The 15762-nt window shown below is 45.2% G+C and overlaps 1 protein-coding gene across 5 annotated transcripts in view; it reads left to right on the top strand.

Annotated features, from left to right (window-relative positions):
* TLR8 (toll like receptor 8) overlaps positions 1-14712 on the top strand; it is a 30478-nt gene extending 15766 nt beyond the window's left edge. The window contains exons 1-5 of one of the 5 annotated variants that reach the window (XM_075914816.1): positions 498-1114; positions 1734-1896; positions 7310-7405; positions 9147-13781; positions 14082-14711. In XM_075914816.1, the coding sequence (XP_075770931.1) occupies positions 7397-7405; positions 9147-12290 (3153 nt within the window). In that variant the 5' untranslated portion in view covers positions 498-1114; positions 1734-1896; positions 7310-7396 and the 3' untranslated portion in view covers positions 12291-13781; positions 14082-14711. Of the gene's footprint in view, positions 1-497; positions 1897-5381; positions 7410-9146; positions 13782-14081 lie in introns of those variants that run through there. The other 4 variants (XM_075914807.1, XM_006122794.4, XM_075914831.1 and 1 more) reach the window with 4 other exon arrangements.
* Positions 14713-15762: the final 1050 nt, after the last annotated feature.

Below are 15762 nucleotides of genomic sequence, written 5' to 3'. Positions count from 1 at the left end.
GGTTGGTCCCATAGCGCTGCCCCTCGGGGCTGCGGGGCCCAACCCGGCAGCGCCCCAGCTGTCCCCCATTCAGCCGCTGCTGAAACTGACCAGCGGCTGACTCCAGGAAGCCCGAGGCAGAGCTGCTCTGCCCCGGGCTTCCTGGAATCAGCCCCTGATCAGTTTCAGCAGTGGCTGACTTGGGGACACCTAGGTCAGAGCAGCTGGGGTGCTGCCGGGTTGGTTTTGCAGCGCCAAGGGTTGGTGCTACCAGACCAACCCGGCAGCGCCCCAGCTGCTCTGCCCCAGGCATCTGGATTCAGCCGCTGTTGAAACTGACCAGTGGCTGACACCAGGAAGCCCGGGGCAGAGCAGCTCTGCCCCGGGCTTCCTGGAGTCAGCCGCTGATCAGTATCAGCAGCGGCTGACTTGGGGACGCCTGGGGCAGAGCTGGACTATTGGAAAGAGGTGCTATGAGGGGTCTGGGGCGGCATCCCACCCCACCCTAGGCCCCTCATAGCCCCCCCTTCTGATAGTCCAGCAAATCTGATAATCCGGCACCCCCTGGGTACCAAAGGTGCCAGATTATCGGAAGTTTACTGTATTTGGTCCTGCAATGAAGGCAGGGGACTGGATTCAATGACCTCTCGAGGTCCCTTCCAGTCCTAGTATTCTATGATTCTATGATCTAAGTGTCAGTCTGTCACGGTTTGTTCACAACAAGTTGCCTTAAAATTCAGCTCTGCCTGTAAGTGCAACTGAGTAGGATAATGTTTCAGCAGCATCCCAGTTGATAATTAAAGCTCATCTTTCACCATGATAGGTCCTGACTTCAGTATGGGGAGGAGATGTCAAGACCTCTTAAAAATGCAGTCTAGCCCCAAGATAAAGTATGCCTCCTAGTAGGAGTTGAGCTTGAAATGACCTAAGTTAGTCTTTTGCTTATTACATAAGCTCCTTACATCACAAGTGCTCAGCCAAAGACCTAGTCACTTTGAAGTCTCTAGGATCTTTTCCTTCCCTTGATATATTGGGGGAGGAGGGACATGAAGAAGAGGGAAGAGAAGGACCTGCTGGGATCCTCAGTCATGCCAAGTTGATGGGGACACAAATCATACCTCTTCCAGCCATTCAGGTGATATCAAATCAATAAGTACATTGTGGTATGTATGTCACAACTGCTTTGCAAAGCTATCTTACATGCACTCACATGCCATCTTACTATATGAAAGCTATGCTCTTCATCTGAGGATGTATTTAACTATAACATTTTCAAAGCTGCCCTTGAAGAGAACAGTAGTTTGGTCACCATCTGGTGACCTCACTGTATTGTACATCTTAGAAACTAGCCAAAGCAGCAATCTGTATAAGTTAATTGGGCCTTGCATGTTGGGTATCATTAGTAAACATGGTAAACTAGAGCTCACTGTGCCTATGTGGTTTCCACCCACAAATATCATTGTGTAAAGACCAAAAGACACAGAAAAGAATAATGCTGGTGGTATGCAGTCTGAGCAAATCTCAACTTTTCTGATGTTTCCCTCTCATTTATGATTTATCTTTTCAAATAATTTACCCACTTTCTGTACTGTGATATGGACTTTCCCTGGCTTACAAAATGATTGTTCAGCCATGCTATTATTAGCCTTGTTTTGTCATTTCATCTTATCATCAGCATATTCTTGTGTCACATGGCTCAACAAATTATACTAACAAAATTGGTGTGGCTTCTGTTCTTCCCACATGGACTGTAGCAAACCACAAGCCAGCTTCTGTTTCTAGTGGTTGATTTGGGGAAGTTGGTCAAGAACTTCAGATACCATCTGTGCTATCTGCTCCTGTGGTGCCTATGCCTTCTGCTCCACTTCAAAAATCTTTCACTGGACTGGCAACTTTTCCAGCAGAAAAATAAAGAAAGTAAGTATTTATGTTTTACAAAAGTGCATGCCTGCAAATGTGAATTTTAAAGTAATAAGCAGATTCTGATCTGCCTGACTTTTTCCCTGATTTATATCAGTGTAAACAAGATCAGAATCGGCAGCATAGAAAATCTCCAACTTACAGGAAGTTATCTGTGCTTTTGAATATTGTGCAAGAGGATATTGTATGTTAGGGAATGGTCAGCACAATTCTATTAAGTAGAAAAGAATAAAAACACTTCAATCTTTAAAAAAAGTTTGATTAGACAATTTTACATTTTGTTTAAATGTTTTACTTTTTCTGAGGCTTACCAATCAAGTTATACACATTTGCCACCTGTCATAGAGCATTCTAAAAGTTGGATGCTTTTAGTCATCATCATTTCACAATTTTTACAAAACATCAGTAAAAAAATCTTCTGGCTATGATTTCTTTAGCTTCTTTGCCTTTCTTCTTTCTGCCTCTTTCTACCTCTTCTCCCTTTTATTTTTCCTGATTATATGTTTAGCTGTTATATTATGAATCTTGCCTTTAGCATGCTAGGAGTTTCTTCCCTATCATTTTTCTATATTACTTTAATGCTCTATAAAATTAGCTAATTGTTTTCAATACCTCTAATTTTTTCTCTTAAAATTAATTTTGTCAAAAAATGTTACTCTGGAATTTTTTAATGAGCTGTTTCCCTCATTACTTCCCCTCCTTTGAGCATTAACCTAAGAAATTAAAGACATCTGAAGGATAAAACAATGTCTCTGATCCAACAGACACATCAACAAATAACTTTATCCATTGGAGTATTTCAAATGTGCTCATTAAAACTATTACTGTGTACAATTGTTACTCCTTTGCCTAAGACTTTGCAGGATCAGAACCAGCGGCACACTCCAGTCTGAGGTCTGCCTTCAAAAGCTGGCCCAATAAAAGTTATTACCTCACCCACCTTGTCGCTCTAATACACTGGGGCCAACACAGCTACAATAACACTGCAAACAGCTCAGTCTGATTTGTGCACAGCAGCTTTATAGGCATGCGCTAATATGGCTAAGGATAGCAGTGCAGGCACATGTGCTGTAGCAACACATGCTGGTACTAGGGCTCTAAGCAGACCTGTACAGCTCACACTCTCGTATCTAAAGTGATATTTTTAGTCGGGTGACTGCAACTCTGGCTAGGCGAGCTTTAATCACACCTTAGACTGCAGTGTGGACATACTTTTAATGGTAACCAGAACCTAGACTGACTTCTTACCTAAAGTTCAATTCTCTGTTTCCAAAACAAGGTTCAAATATTTTGATTTTGGGGGGCTTTTCCTGGCACCTCATTTGAGAACCGCATTTGCTGACAAGGAGCCTGTTCCCGCTTCCAATTCAGTTAATAGAAGTGCTACCACGACTTCTCTGGAAGTAGGATTGAGGGGTCAAAATGAACCTCAGCATCATAGAGCGATCATGGAGTGACTTCAAACCTACATTCCTACTGGAACAGCTAATACAAAGTAAACAAACTGTGTGGCTGTGTCTAGACTGCATCCCTTTTCCGTAAAAGGGATGCAAATTAGACACATTGCGATTGCAAAGGAAGCGGGGATTTAAATCCCCCCATGCTTCATTTGCATAAATATGGCTGCCGCTTTTTTCTGGCGCGGAGCTTTGCCGGAAAAAAGCGCCAGTCTAGATGCGGATCTTTCAGAAAATAAAGCCTTTTCCGAAAGATCCCTTATTCCTCTTAAAAATTCCTTAAAATAAGGAATAAGGGATCTTTCGAAAAAGGCTTTATTTTCCGAAAGATCCGCATCTAGACTGGCGCTTTTTTCCGGCAAAGCTCCGCGCCGGAAAAAAGCGGCAGCCATGTTTATGCAAATGAAGCATGGGGGGATTTAAATCCCCGCTTCCTTTGCAATTGCAATGTGTCTAATTTGCATCCCTTTTATGGAAAAGGGATGCAGTCTAGACACATCCTGTGTCTTTTTGTGTGAATAATATTCAGATAAAAGCCTTCACAGTCTGATCCAAAGGCCAGTGAAATCAACAGGCCTCTTTCTATTAACTACAATGACCTTTGGGTCATTCTCTAATATTTTTTATTTAACTAAACCTGAGAAAGAGAGGGTAGAAAGCAGTCAAAAAGTATTATAGAGAATTCCAAGGAAAATGCTGCCTGGAAAGATATTTTGATCAGCTTTTGTAAGCCAAAGAAGCTATTCCACATTGTTTATTCTCTGCTAGCAATAAATCATATTTCCTATTTCACAACTGGCATTGCTAGTGTTGTGTGTACTTATTCAGGGAGGCACATGATTTCTGTACAGCAACAGTAAAAGCCCAGCTAAATCCTGGACACATTGCTCAGGCAAAACCTGCTCTGACTGCAAACTGAATTACATGACTATTTTATCCCCAAAATTTTCTTAACAAATGATGCCATTGTAGTAATTGTTTTAATACATTTATTTCAGCATCTGTAATTAGGCCCTAGAAAATAATGAGGCCACAAATCACAAATCCATGTAACATGCCGTTAGGAAGGTGGCACTGAAATATTGCATCTTTAACATTGGTTGTGCATAATTTCTGTCTTCATTTCAAAGTCCTGTTTTTTAAAAAAAATGTGTGCGAGCATCGTGTCTGAAGTGGGCCCCAAATACTTTGCAGTATTTTAAAACTAGAAATGGGGGAAGGAATTGGAGGGCTTAAGGGAACTGGTATAAGGTAAGGAAGCTCGTGCCACTGAGCACTGGTTTGAATCAGCTCTGTATGCCTAACTGGTAGCCTTGGAGAGACCCAGGGGCAGGATGAGCATTTTCCAACTGGATGCCAGTGCCTTCCTGTTTGTACTCCTCCCACGCTCTTCCCTGTCCTTTTCTGTTACATGTGACTTTTGTTTTGGCAAATACTTACCCTGTTTATTTCTATGGTGCAGTTTTTAGGTCTAGCGTTTTACATGTGGCAGCAGGATGGTTAGCACCGTGAAAAAAATCCCCACAAAGAAATCTAGGTGGCAAAAAGATGGCAGGGAAAAAAGACTTGCATGTGAGGAGAGACGGGGCAAATTAGCTGAAACAATAGTAAAGAATAGAATTGTCAGACACATAGAAGAAAATAATTTGTTGAGCAAAAGTCAACCTGGTTTCTATAAAGGGAAATCGTGTCTTACTAATCTATTAGGGTATGTCTAGACTACATGGCTCCGTCGACAGAGCCATGTAGATGAGTTTAGCCATAGGAAAATGAAGCATCGATTTAAATAATCGCCACTTCATTTACATCAAAATGGCCACCGAGCTGTGCCAATCAGCTGTTTGGTGGCACAGCCTGGACGTGCCACAGTCGACAAGGGAAGCCTTTGTCGACTGCTCTGGTAACCCTCATTTCACGAGGCATACCGGAGCAGTCGACAAAGGCTTCCCTTGTTGACTGTGGCACGTCCAGATTGCCCTGTTGTGCTTTCAAACTGCTGATCGGCACAGCGTGATAGCCATTTTGATGTAAATGAAGCGGCGATTATTTAAATCGCCGCTTCATTTTCCTATGTCTAGTAAACTCATCTACATGGCTCCGTCGACGGAGCCATGTAGTCTAGACATACCCTTAGAGTTCTTTGAAGTTGTCAACAAACATGTGGACAAGGGGGATTCGGTAGATATAGTGTACTTAGATTTCCAGAAAGCCATTGACAAGGTCTCTCACCAAAGGCTCTTATGTAAATTAAGTTGTCATAGGATAAGAGGGAAGAGCCTTTCATGGACTGAGAACTGGTTAAAAGACAGGAAACAAAGGGTAGGAATAAATGGTAACTTTTCAGGATGGAGAGGGGTAACTAGTGGTGTTCCCCAAGGGTCAGTCCTGGGACCAATCCTATTCAACTTATTCATAAATGATCTGGAGAAAGGGGTAAACAGTGAGGTGGCAAAGTTTGCAGATTATACTAAACCACTCAAGGTAGTTAAGACCAAAGCAGATTGTGAAGAACTTCAAAAAGATCCCACAAAACTAAGTGATTGGGCAAGAAAATTGCAAATGAAATTTAATGTGGATAAATGTAAAGTAATGCACATTGGAAAAAATAACCTCAACTATACATATAATATGATGGGGGCTAATTTAGCTACAGCAAATCAGGAAAGAGATCTTGGAGTCATCATGGACAGTTCTCTGAAGACGTCCACGCAGTGTGCAGCAGCAGTCAAAAAAGTAAACAGGATGTTAGGAATAATTTAAAAAGGGATAGAGAATAAGATGGAGAATATTGCCCTTATATAAATCCATGGTACGCCCACATCTTGAATACTGCGTACAGATGTGGTCTCCTCATCTCAAAAAAAGATATACTGGCATTAGAAAAGGTTCAGAGAAGGCAACTAAAATGATTAGGGGTTTGGAACGGGTCCCATATGAGAAGAGATTAAAGAGACTAGGACTTTTCAGCTTGGAAAAGAGGAGACTAAAATAGATAGAGGTATATAAAATCATAAGTGGTGTGGAGAAAGTGAATAAGGAAAAGTATATTCCCATAATACAAGAACTGGGAGCCACCAAATGAAACTAATGGGCAGCAGGTTTAAAATAAATAAAAGGGTGTTCTTCTTCATACATGCATAGTCACTCTGTGGAACTCCTTGCCTGAGGAGGTTGTGAAGGTTACCACTATAACAGGGTTTAAAAGAGAACTAGATACATTCATGGAGGTTAAGTCCATTAATGGCTATTAGCCAGTATGGATAAGGAATGGTGTCCCCAGCTTCTGTTTGTCAGAGGGTGGAGATGGATGGCAGGAGAGAGATGGCTTGATCATTACCTGTTTGATTCACTCCCTCTGGAACACCTGGTATTGGCTACTGTCGGCAGACAGGGTACTGGGCTGGATGGACCTTTGGTCTGACCCAATATGGCCGTTCTTATTACTGAAAACACTGGGGCTGTTTATTTTTGAATGTACCCAAGCTCCGGGGCTGGGGCAGGGCTTTCCCTGTTATTTGTGGAAGCCATTTTGATACTGGGCCCAGAAATTGAGAGCAGGAAATTGCCACTGTGCCCTCAGTGCTCCCCAGCTCCCCATTCCCTGTGATACCTAGGAAGCATGGAAGAGAAGAGGGAAGCAACCTGACATGAATGTAGAGAAGTGAGAAGAGTTGGAAGAACAGAGATAAGAGCAAGCTACAGAGAGAACAGAGGGCAAGAGGAGCAGCCTGCATAGGAAAGTAGAGGGGACAGGTGGGGGGCATACATGTGAGGGTACGGGGCAGAAGTCGGGGCTATTGGTGGGGAAAGAAGCAAAGAGGTCTACAGTCACTAGAGAATATCTTGCTCCAGAACCCAGGAGCCCAGATTCCTGTATACTAACATTCTTCTCCTGTATAGCAAATAGCTGATAAATGTACCAATGTAATAAGTTCCTTATCTGTCTCTCGCAGAGAAGATCCCAGCCTACTGATGCTGCTAGTTACTCCATTAGCTCAAGAGAGGACTGTGTAGTACATCCTAAAGATCTCACCTGTCTGATGATCCTTGTGGGTGAGAATGTGGTTTTATGAAACGCAAGATTTTGTGGGAGGGAGGCTCAGTTTGCTTTTTAGAAAAAGACTGAAAAATGCCACATTAAAAAGAACATGATGTTTCCAAAGGAAATCACTCAAAATTAGGAAATGTCATAATTAAGTTTACCCATGCAATCTTAATTCAGTTCCCCGGGCACATGCATTATGAGACAATCTTTAATTACATAAACATGCCCTATTTTATCTACAAGACACTTGCCTTATACTGTGTACAAGTTGGATGATGCTAAGATGTCATTATAATTAATTTTTATACTACAGGCAGTCCCCGAGTAACGTGGATCTGACTTATGTCGGATCCGCAGTTACGAACGGGGATTTTCTCGCCCTGGAGGACAGGAGCGGCGGGACGCCTGGTCCCGCCGCCCGCCTCCTCCGGGGCGAGAAAAGCTGCTCCCCGTCTCCCTGGTCTGCTGGACGAGCCAGCAGACCAGGGAGACGGGGAGCAAAGCGGCGGAGGACCCGAGGCCGGACCCGCGGCCGCTTCCAGATCAGCTGGAAGTGCCGCGTGTCCAGCCGGGTCCTCCGCGGCTTTGCTCAACGTCTCCCTGGTCTGCAGACCAGGGAGATGCTGAGCAAAGAGGCGGAGGACCTGGGGCCGGACCCGCGGCGCTTCCAGCTGATCTGGAAGCGCCGCGGTCCGGCCCGGGTCCTCCGCGGCTTTGCTCTGCGTCTCTCTGGTCTGCTGGGGGGGGACGCAGCTAGTGCCCCCCCAGCAGACCAGGGAGACGTGGAGCAAAGCCCGGGGCCTGTGGTAGAGCAGGTGGGGCGCTGCCGGTTGGTCCCGCAGCACCGCTCCTTGGCGCTACTGGACCAACCCGGCAGCACCCCAGCTGCTCTGCCCCAGGAGTCCTGATTCAGCCACTGCTGATCAGTTTCAGCAGTGGCTGAATCAGGACGCCTGGGGCAGAGCAGCTGAGGTGCTGCTGGGTTGGTCCAGTAGCGTCGAGGAACGGCCGTGCTACTGGACCAACCCAGCAGCACCCGAGCTGCTCTGCCTCAGGCGTCTCCAAGTTAGCTGCTGCTGAAACTGCCCAGCGGCTGACTACAGGAAGCCTGAGGCAGAGTTGCTCTGCCCCGGGCTTCCTGGAATCAGCTGCTGATCAGTTTCAGCAGCAGCTGACTTGGGGATGCCTGGGGTTCTTAAGCTGAATCTGTATGTAAGTCAGAACTGGTGTCCAGATTCAGCCGCTGTTGAAACTGATCAGTTTCAGCAGCGGCTGAATCTGGATGCCAGTTCCGACTTACATACAGATTCAACTTAAGAACAAACCTACAGTCCCTATCTTGTACGTAACCCGGGGACTGCCTGTACATATAATTTCCTAACAGCCTTGCAACTGTCTTTGTGGTTGCGATTGTAATGGGAGGGTTAAATGAAGGCAAACATTAAAAGCATAGCTACAATGTAGAAAAAAAGATTAGTGATTTGGGTCGCCTATATTTTGGGGTATTCATGCTGAGACAAGGCCTTTTTTTCAGAAACTACATGGCACTGTCCTTAAAAAGTCAGGCCCTTTAAATTTGTTTTACATTAAAGCACCAGAAATTCAGGCATCCATTCTGCAATTCTTGGCACATGAATTGATGGACTGACTTATGCTGTTTTCATAACTGCTATACACATGCTACCTATTAATTATGTATTATTATTATTATTTTATTTTATTAAAAGAATCCTCTCTTTTTTAAGGGCTACATGAATCCCACAATCCCAAATCTGATATGGCTCCTTCTTCTGGCTTATGGTACTTCAGAAACTCATGCTGAGAGCAAATATCCCAGAACCATGCCATGTGATGTCAGTGAGAATAACTCCTCCATCATTTTTGACTGCAGTGCCCGTGAATTGAGAAGTGTGCCTCCCGCAATGGATGGTAATGTAACAGAATTAAAGCTCTCAGACAACCTTATAAAGGAGGTATTTAAAAAATCTTTTCAGGGCCTGAATAATCTGATGAAAATAGATCTAAACAGGAACCAGTATTCTGAGGCAGGGGAAGAGGTTCATGATTTGTGTAAAAAAGGAATGGTCATTGAAGATGGAGCTTTTGCTAACTTAACAAAGCTACGGGAATTACTAGTTGATGGAAACTGCCTGTGTAAAATACCAGTTGGGATGCCATTGTCCTTAACCTCACTGCATTTGAGCTATAACAGCATCCTCTCTGTCTATCAGAAAAATTTTTCAGAACTCACACAATTGAAGGAACTCTATATGGACGGGAACTGTTATTATGGCAATCCCTGTGAAAAACCTTTCCTTGCAGACAACGGGGCTTTCTCAGACCTCACTATTTTGATAGTCCTGTCACTCTCCTTCAACAACCTGACCCGAGTTCCAAGCAACCTGCCTCCTTCTCTAAGGAAACTTTACCTCAGCAACAACAAGATCAAAACCATCAACCGGGATGATTTGAATGAACTGTCTAATATAGAAGTCCTTGACTTAAGTGGGAACTGTCCAAGGTGCTATAATGCCCCCTACCCATGTGAACCTTGTAGTGGGGACTCTGCCATTGAAATACATCCTCTTGCTTTCCAGGATCTGAAAAATTTACAGAATTTAAACCTCTCCAGCACCTCTCTCACTAGCATCCCTGCCAGTTGGTTTTATAACACAATACAGTTAAAGGTGCTATATCTTGAATTTAACTATTTAATAGAGGAAATAGCTTCTGGAGAGTTTTTACTCCAGCTACCTCATTTGGAGGTGCTAGATTTATCTTTTAACTATGCCAGGAAATCATACCCCAGGTATATAAATATTTCAGACAAGTTCTCCAGCCTGGTCTCTCTTCAGCAACTTCATCTAAGAGGTTATGTGTTCAAGGAACTTAAAAGCCAACACCTTCAGCCCCTCATAAAGCTTACCAAACTGCACACCCTCAATTTTGGAGTCAACTTTATCAAGCAAATTGATCTCAGTGTGTTTCATCTCTTTGGAAATCTGACTATAATTTCTTTGTCTGACAACAGGATATCGCCTCTAGTAGATGGCAATAATAACAGTGTCATTAGAGGAGAATCAGTCCAAAATCATGTCATTCGAAGTCGTTCCACAGATACTGAACTTGAGCCATCAGTAAATAGTATGTTACTGGCAGAAGGCAAACCCAGTAGTAGTGTGATTCCCATTTTTCATTTAATCAAACCTCAGTGTAGCATGTATGGTAAATCATTAGATCTGAGCTTAAATAGTATTTTTTTCATTGACCAACAACAATTTAAAGATTTCCATGAAATAGCCTGTTTGAATTTGTCCTCAAATGGCATTGGCCAAGCATTGAATGGCACAGAATTTATCTTTCTGCCTAATCTCAAATATTTAGATCTGTCTTTTAATAAACTTGATTTGGCTTATCGATATGCATTTTATGAATTGCCTAAACTAGAAGTACTGGACCTCAGCTACAACGTGCACTATTTTATTGTGTCAAGGATAACACACAGATTGGGATTTACTGAAAATCTTCCACATCTAAAAGTTTTAAATTTAAGTTACAATGAAATTTTTACACTCACAGAGCCCAATCTAACGAGCAGCTCCCTGAAAGAGTTAGTGTTCAAGGGAAACCGCCTCGATATTTTATGGAAAAATGGAGATAACAGATACATAAATATTTTTAAAAACATCTACAACCTGACTCATCTTGACATATCCCACAACAGACTTCATGAAATTCCTACCAAGGCATTCCTTGGCCTGCCACGAAGTCTCACTGAGCTCCACATAAACAACAATGAATTAAAGCACTTTGACTGGACAGCCCTGCAACAATTTCAGAACCTCACATTACTGGATCTCAGCTCAAATGCCTTGTCCTTTGTGACTGATAATCTTGCAAACTGCACAGCTTCTCTTCAGAGACTATTCCTTCAACACAATAAGATTTCGCAGCTTGCTGATGGATTTTTCCACAGAGCCAGCAGCCTCCTGCACCTTGATTTAAGTTACAACCAGCTGCCTTCCATAAACCAGTCAATACCTCAGTCGGAAAACTTAATTCATATACAACTTTTGGACTTACAAGGAAACCCTTTTGAGTGCACCTGTGCAACTGTTGATTTCATACACTGGATAAACTATTATATTAATATTAGTATCCCACGACTGGCAACGGATGTCATTTGTGCAACACCTGGAGATCAAAGAGGGAAGAGCATCATAAGTTTAGACTTATATGCCTGTACTTTGGATACGGTTGCAGCAATATGCTTTTCTTTATCATTCTTTATTATTTTGACTGTGATGACAACAGCTATCACGAAACACTTATTTTATTGGGATGCCTGGTATATTTACTATTTTTGTACAGCAAAACTAAAAGGATATAAATCTCTTGGCATGACCAAAGCTCTGTATGATGCTTACATCGCGTACGACACTGAGGATATAACAGTAACTGACTGGGTAATAAATGAACTACGGTTTCATCTAGAGGAAAGTGAAGACAAGCAAGTTCTGCTTTGCTTGGAGGACAGAGACTGGGAGCCAGGAAAGGCTGTCATTGACAACCTTGCACAGAGCATCCAACACAGCAGAAAGACAGTATTTGTTCTAACCGAAAGATATGTAAAAAATGGGAACTTCAAAACAGCTTTTTATATAGCTCTGCAGAGATTAATGGATGAGAATAGAGATGTGATTGTCTTTATTCTACTGGAACCAGTCTTGCAGCATTCCCGGTACCTGAGGCTAAGGAGAAGGATCTGCAAGAGCTCTGTTCTTGACTGGCCTAAGAATCCAAACGCTGAAGGCCTGTTCTGGCAAAATCTAAAAAGTGTAGTGCTAACAGAAAATTATAAAGGATTGTACACAGATTCCATTAAATGAAACAACACAGAGAAAAATGACTTCCTTGAGGCAGATACTCAGATATCTTTGTATTGAGCCAATACCAATGTTGAGTACATAATTAGAATTTGGTTAAAACAGTATCACTGGAAGTGTTGATTTTCCACTAAAGTGTCTGAGGAAGTTTGCAGGAAACAAACATTACAGTATTTTGGCCTTGATTCATGCCAGTTATAAGTTATATGGCAGGCAAGTGGAAGATCATATCCATAGATACTATGCAGTACTGATGATCTGTATAAATTGTTTGTCAGTACTTGCCAGGTATCACCACTAATTACACATGTAATTAGCCATTGTGAATTGTATTTTTAACACTGTGGAGGCTCTGTAACTATCTAATTGGTCAGTAAGAATAAAGGACAGTCTTATCCTTGGCTACCTTTTAATTCAACACTTTTTATACTTCAGTACACTGATAATTAACAACAAAAGCTGGGGCTTCGAAGGGACACTTTCAAGGAGAGTAGTGGTACTTCCCTGTGTGTTTTAGCCTTCTGCTGATTTAGAATGTTTGCTTCTTAAAGATCCATTTTTTTAGTTCTTCATACCTATTATACATGTGGAAATTATATACACGCTGTGACTTCCTTGCCTAACCTAGGCTATTAGCTTCTTTCTCCAACATCAATTATCCATGCTTGTGTAACTCACACACACTCACACGTCTAGATTACAAGCTTCTTTCGAAAGAAGATTCTTTGGAAGAGATCTTCCAAAAAATCTTCTTTCGAAAGAGAGCATCCACACTTCAAAAGCGCATTGAAAAAGCAATCTGATTTTTTCAAAAAAGAGCGTCCACACTCATTGGATGCTCTCGCATAAAAGGCCACCCAGAACCGCTTCACCCAGGACATTAGGTCAGTAGTTACTTCCAGGTGCTGTTGCCTAAGGCTATCTGAGCCATTTCTCAGGTTCTGCTGCATGCTTGCCTACCTCTCTGAGGGACAGCAAAGCTTGTGCAGTGCATGCTCTGGTTGCTCAGCTTTGTTGGATGCCACAGTGTTTTTTTCTTTTTAGCTATGGAGCCAGAGCTACCCCTGGGCATGCGATGGCCCTATACCACCATGCTGTAGGTTCTGCAGCAGTTTCAGCAGCTCAACTCCCAGCTCATCTGTGAGTTCCTCTGCCTGGATGCGGGAGCAATGACCTTGCTCCCACACCCCATGGTTGAGACACAATTTTGGAGGCTGGACACCAGTTCTGACTGGTGGGATCCGGCTGATGATGGAGCAGAGGGAAGACCAGCAGTGGCTCAACAACTTCCACATGTGGAAGGCCATGTTCTTGGAGCTGTGTGCCTGGCTCACCCCTGCCCTCTGGAGATGCAACACCCACCTGCAGCCCACCATCCCCCAGGAAAAGAAGGTTGCAACTGCCGTATGGAAGCTCACCACCCCCAACAGCTATTGGTCGGTGAGCCACCAGTTTGGCATGGGTTAGTCCACCATCGGGGTCCTCCTCATGGAGGTAAGGTACTCTCGGGGTGCACTCCCTGCGGGAGGGGGGGTCCTGGAAAAGGGGGCCCCTTGGGAAAAGAGAGAGGGAGTGGAGGGGTGAAGAGGGTGTGGAGGGAAAGCCCGTCCCTGGTGGGGCAGTGTTGTGCTGTCCCACCCTCACACAGCCCTGCTGCTGGGAGGGCAGCCTCATAGGGGATGGCTCCTGAGGTGTTTGGGGCGGAGTGTGGGGGGTGGGGGACAAGCACCTCCCAAGGGCCAAAGCACCCCCTCTCATTCTCTGTTTTGAATGTTTCTATGTATCCTTCTGCAGGTGGTGAGGGCCATCAACTCCATCCTGCAGTGCAGGGTCATCCTCCTCAGAGACCTGGACCCAATTATGGCTGGATCTGCTGTCGTTGGCTTCCTGAACTGTGGAAGAGCGATCGATGGGACCCATATCCCGATCTGTGCACCACAGCATTGAGCCACCCAGTACATAAACAGGAAGGGATATTTCTCCATGGTGCTGCAGGTCCTGGTCGACCATTGGGGACAGCTTTTAGACATTTTTGTAGGGTGGTCGGGCCGGGCATGATACCCACATATTTAGGAACTCTAGCCTGTACCACAAGCTGGAGGCTGGAACATTCTTCCCTAGAGGAACTTTTGCGTAGGGGACGTATGGATGCCTCTCTGTATCGTTAGTGCCATGGCCTACTCACTCATGCCGGGGCTTATGAAGCCCTACATTGGCCACCTGGACCACACAAGGGAACAACTCAACATGCACCTGAACTGGGCCCACATGCAGGTGGAGTGCACCTTTGGATGCCTGAAGACCAAGTTCAGGTGCCTTCTGACATGCCTCGACATGGGGGAGTGCAACAAAAACTTTGTATTTTGTTTTTCATAATAAAAGTAACTGGGGCAGAGGCGGGCTGAGAACCTGGGTGGGGGAAGGGAGGAGGGAGGCTCAGGGCTGGGTGTGGCATGTGGTGCAGCTGGAAGTGACCCCTTGGGTCCGGGGACCTCAATGAACTTGGGGTTGGGTGGGGCTTGGTACAACAGTGGGGTGGGCGGGGTGGGGAGGGGCTGCAGCGGGGTCAGGGCTGGCAGGGGGCAGAGGTGGAGGGAAGCAGGGGTGGGGAGAGCAGGAGCGGGGACAGGACCCGGGTATGCCATCACTTCCTGGATGGTGGCACGTGTTTTCACCCTGCCACACAAGCTGGTCCCACATGCGATTGCACCACTTGGCGTCATCTTGGAACTTTTGGGTCAGGGTCTGCTGCATATCACTCAGGACGGTCATGTGCTCCCTCCAGTGCATGCGGCTCCCCTGGCTTCAGGCAGCTGCCTCTGATGGCGTGGATCGTTCCTCAGAAACAGCTGGTCTGGCTGTGTAGGAAAAGAGGGAGAGGCGGTCAGTCATCCATCCAAGCAGACACTGTCCCAGAGGCCATGCCCTCCTCCGTGAGCAAGCCCCGTGAGCAAGGCTATGCGTGGCCTGCACAGCAGGCCCTGCCTCACAGGGGCCTCGAGGTTCCCAGGGGACCATACTGCCCGCTTCCTACCCTGCATGGACAAGCAGGCCAGGGAAGTGTCTGGCCACTGTGGGATCCCGTGGGTGGGAAAGGGGCCTGGAGCGGCCTGGCTCTCCCTGGGGCCAACACATACATCCGCACCTGGGAGCACTGTCCGCGGAAGCAGGTGGTGTCTTGTGCATATGTGGGCATGACCATGTGCTATCTACAACACTCCTTGGTCTGAGTGGGGTCGTGCGTGTGCCCTTGTATCCAGCTTGCTTCCAGTGGTGGCTGAAAGGGTAAGGACATCCCTCCCAGGGGTCAGACGTGTGGGGCCTTCCCCTAGCCTGTGAGCAACAGCCTGTGTTTGCTCCGGGGCTGGCTCCTGAGACCGCGTGGCGCACACTGCTGCTGCACATGCTTGCATGTGCACGGACAGCAGCACGCTGTCCAGGCCGAGCATGCCACGCGACGATCGCACCCCATCCC

This window comes from Pelodiscus sinensis, chromosome 1, assembly GCF_049634645.1.
Source record: "Pelodiscus sinensis isolate JC-2024 chromosome 1, ASM4963464v1, whole genome shotgun sequence".
In the NCBI taxonomy this organism is placed as follows: domain Eukaryota; kingdom Metazoa; phylum Chordata; order Testudines; family Trionychidae; genus Pelodiscus; species Pelodiscus sinensis.
Note: the sequence above shows the minus strand (reverse complement) of the source record. Positions and strands in the feature narration are given on the sequence as shown.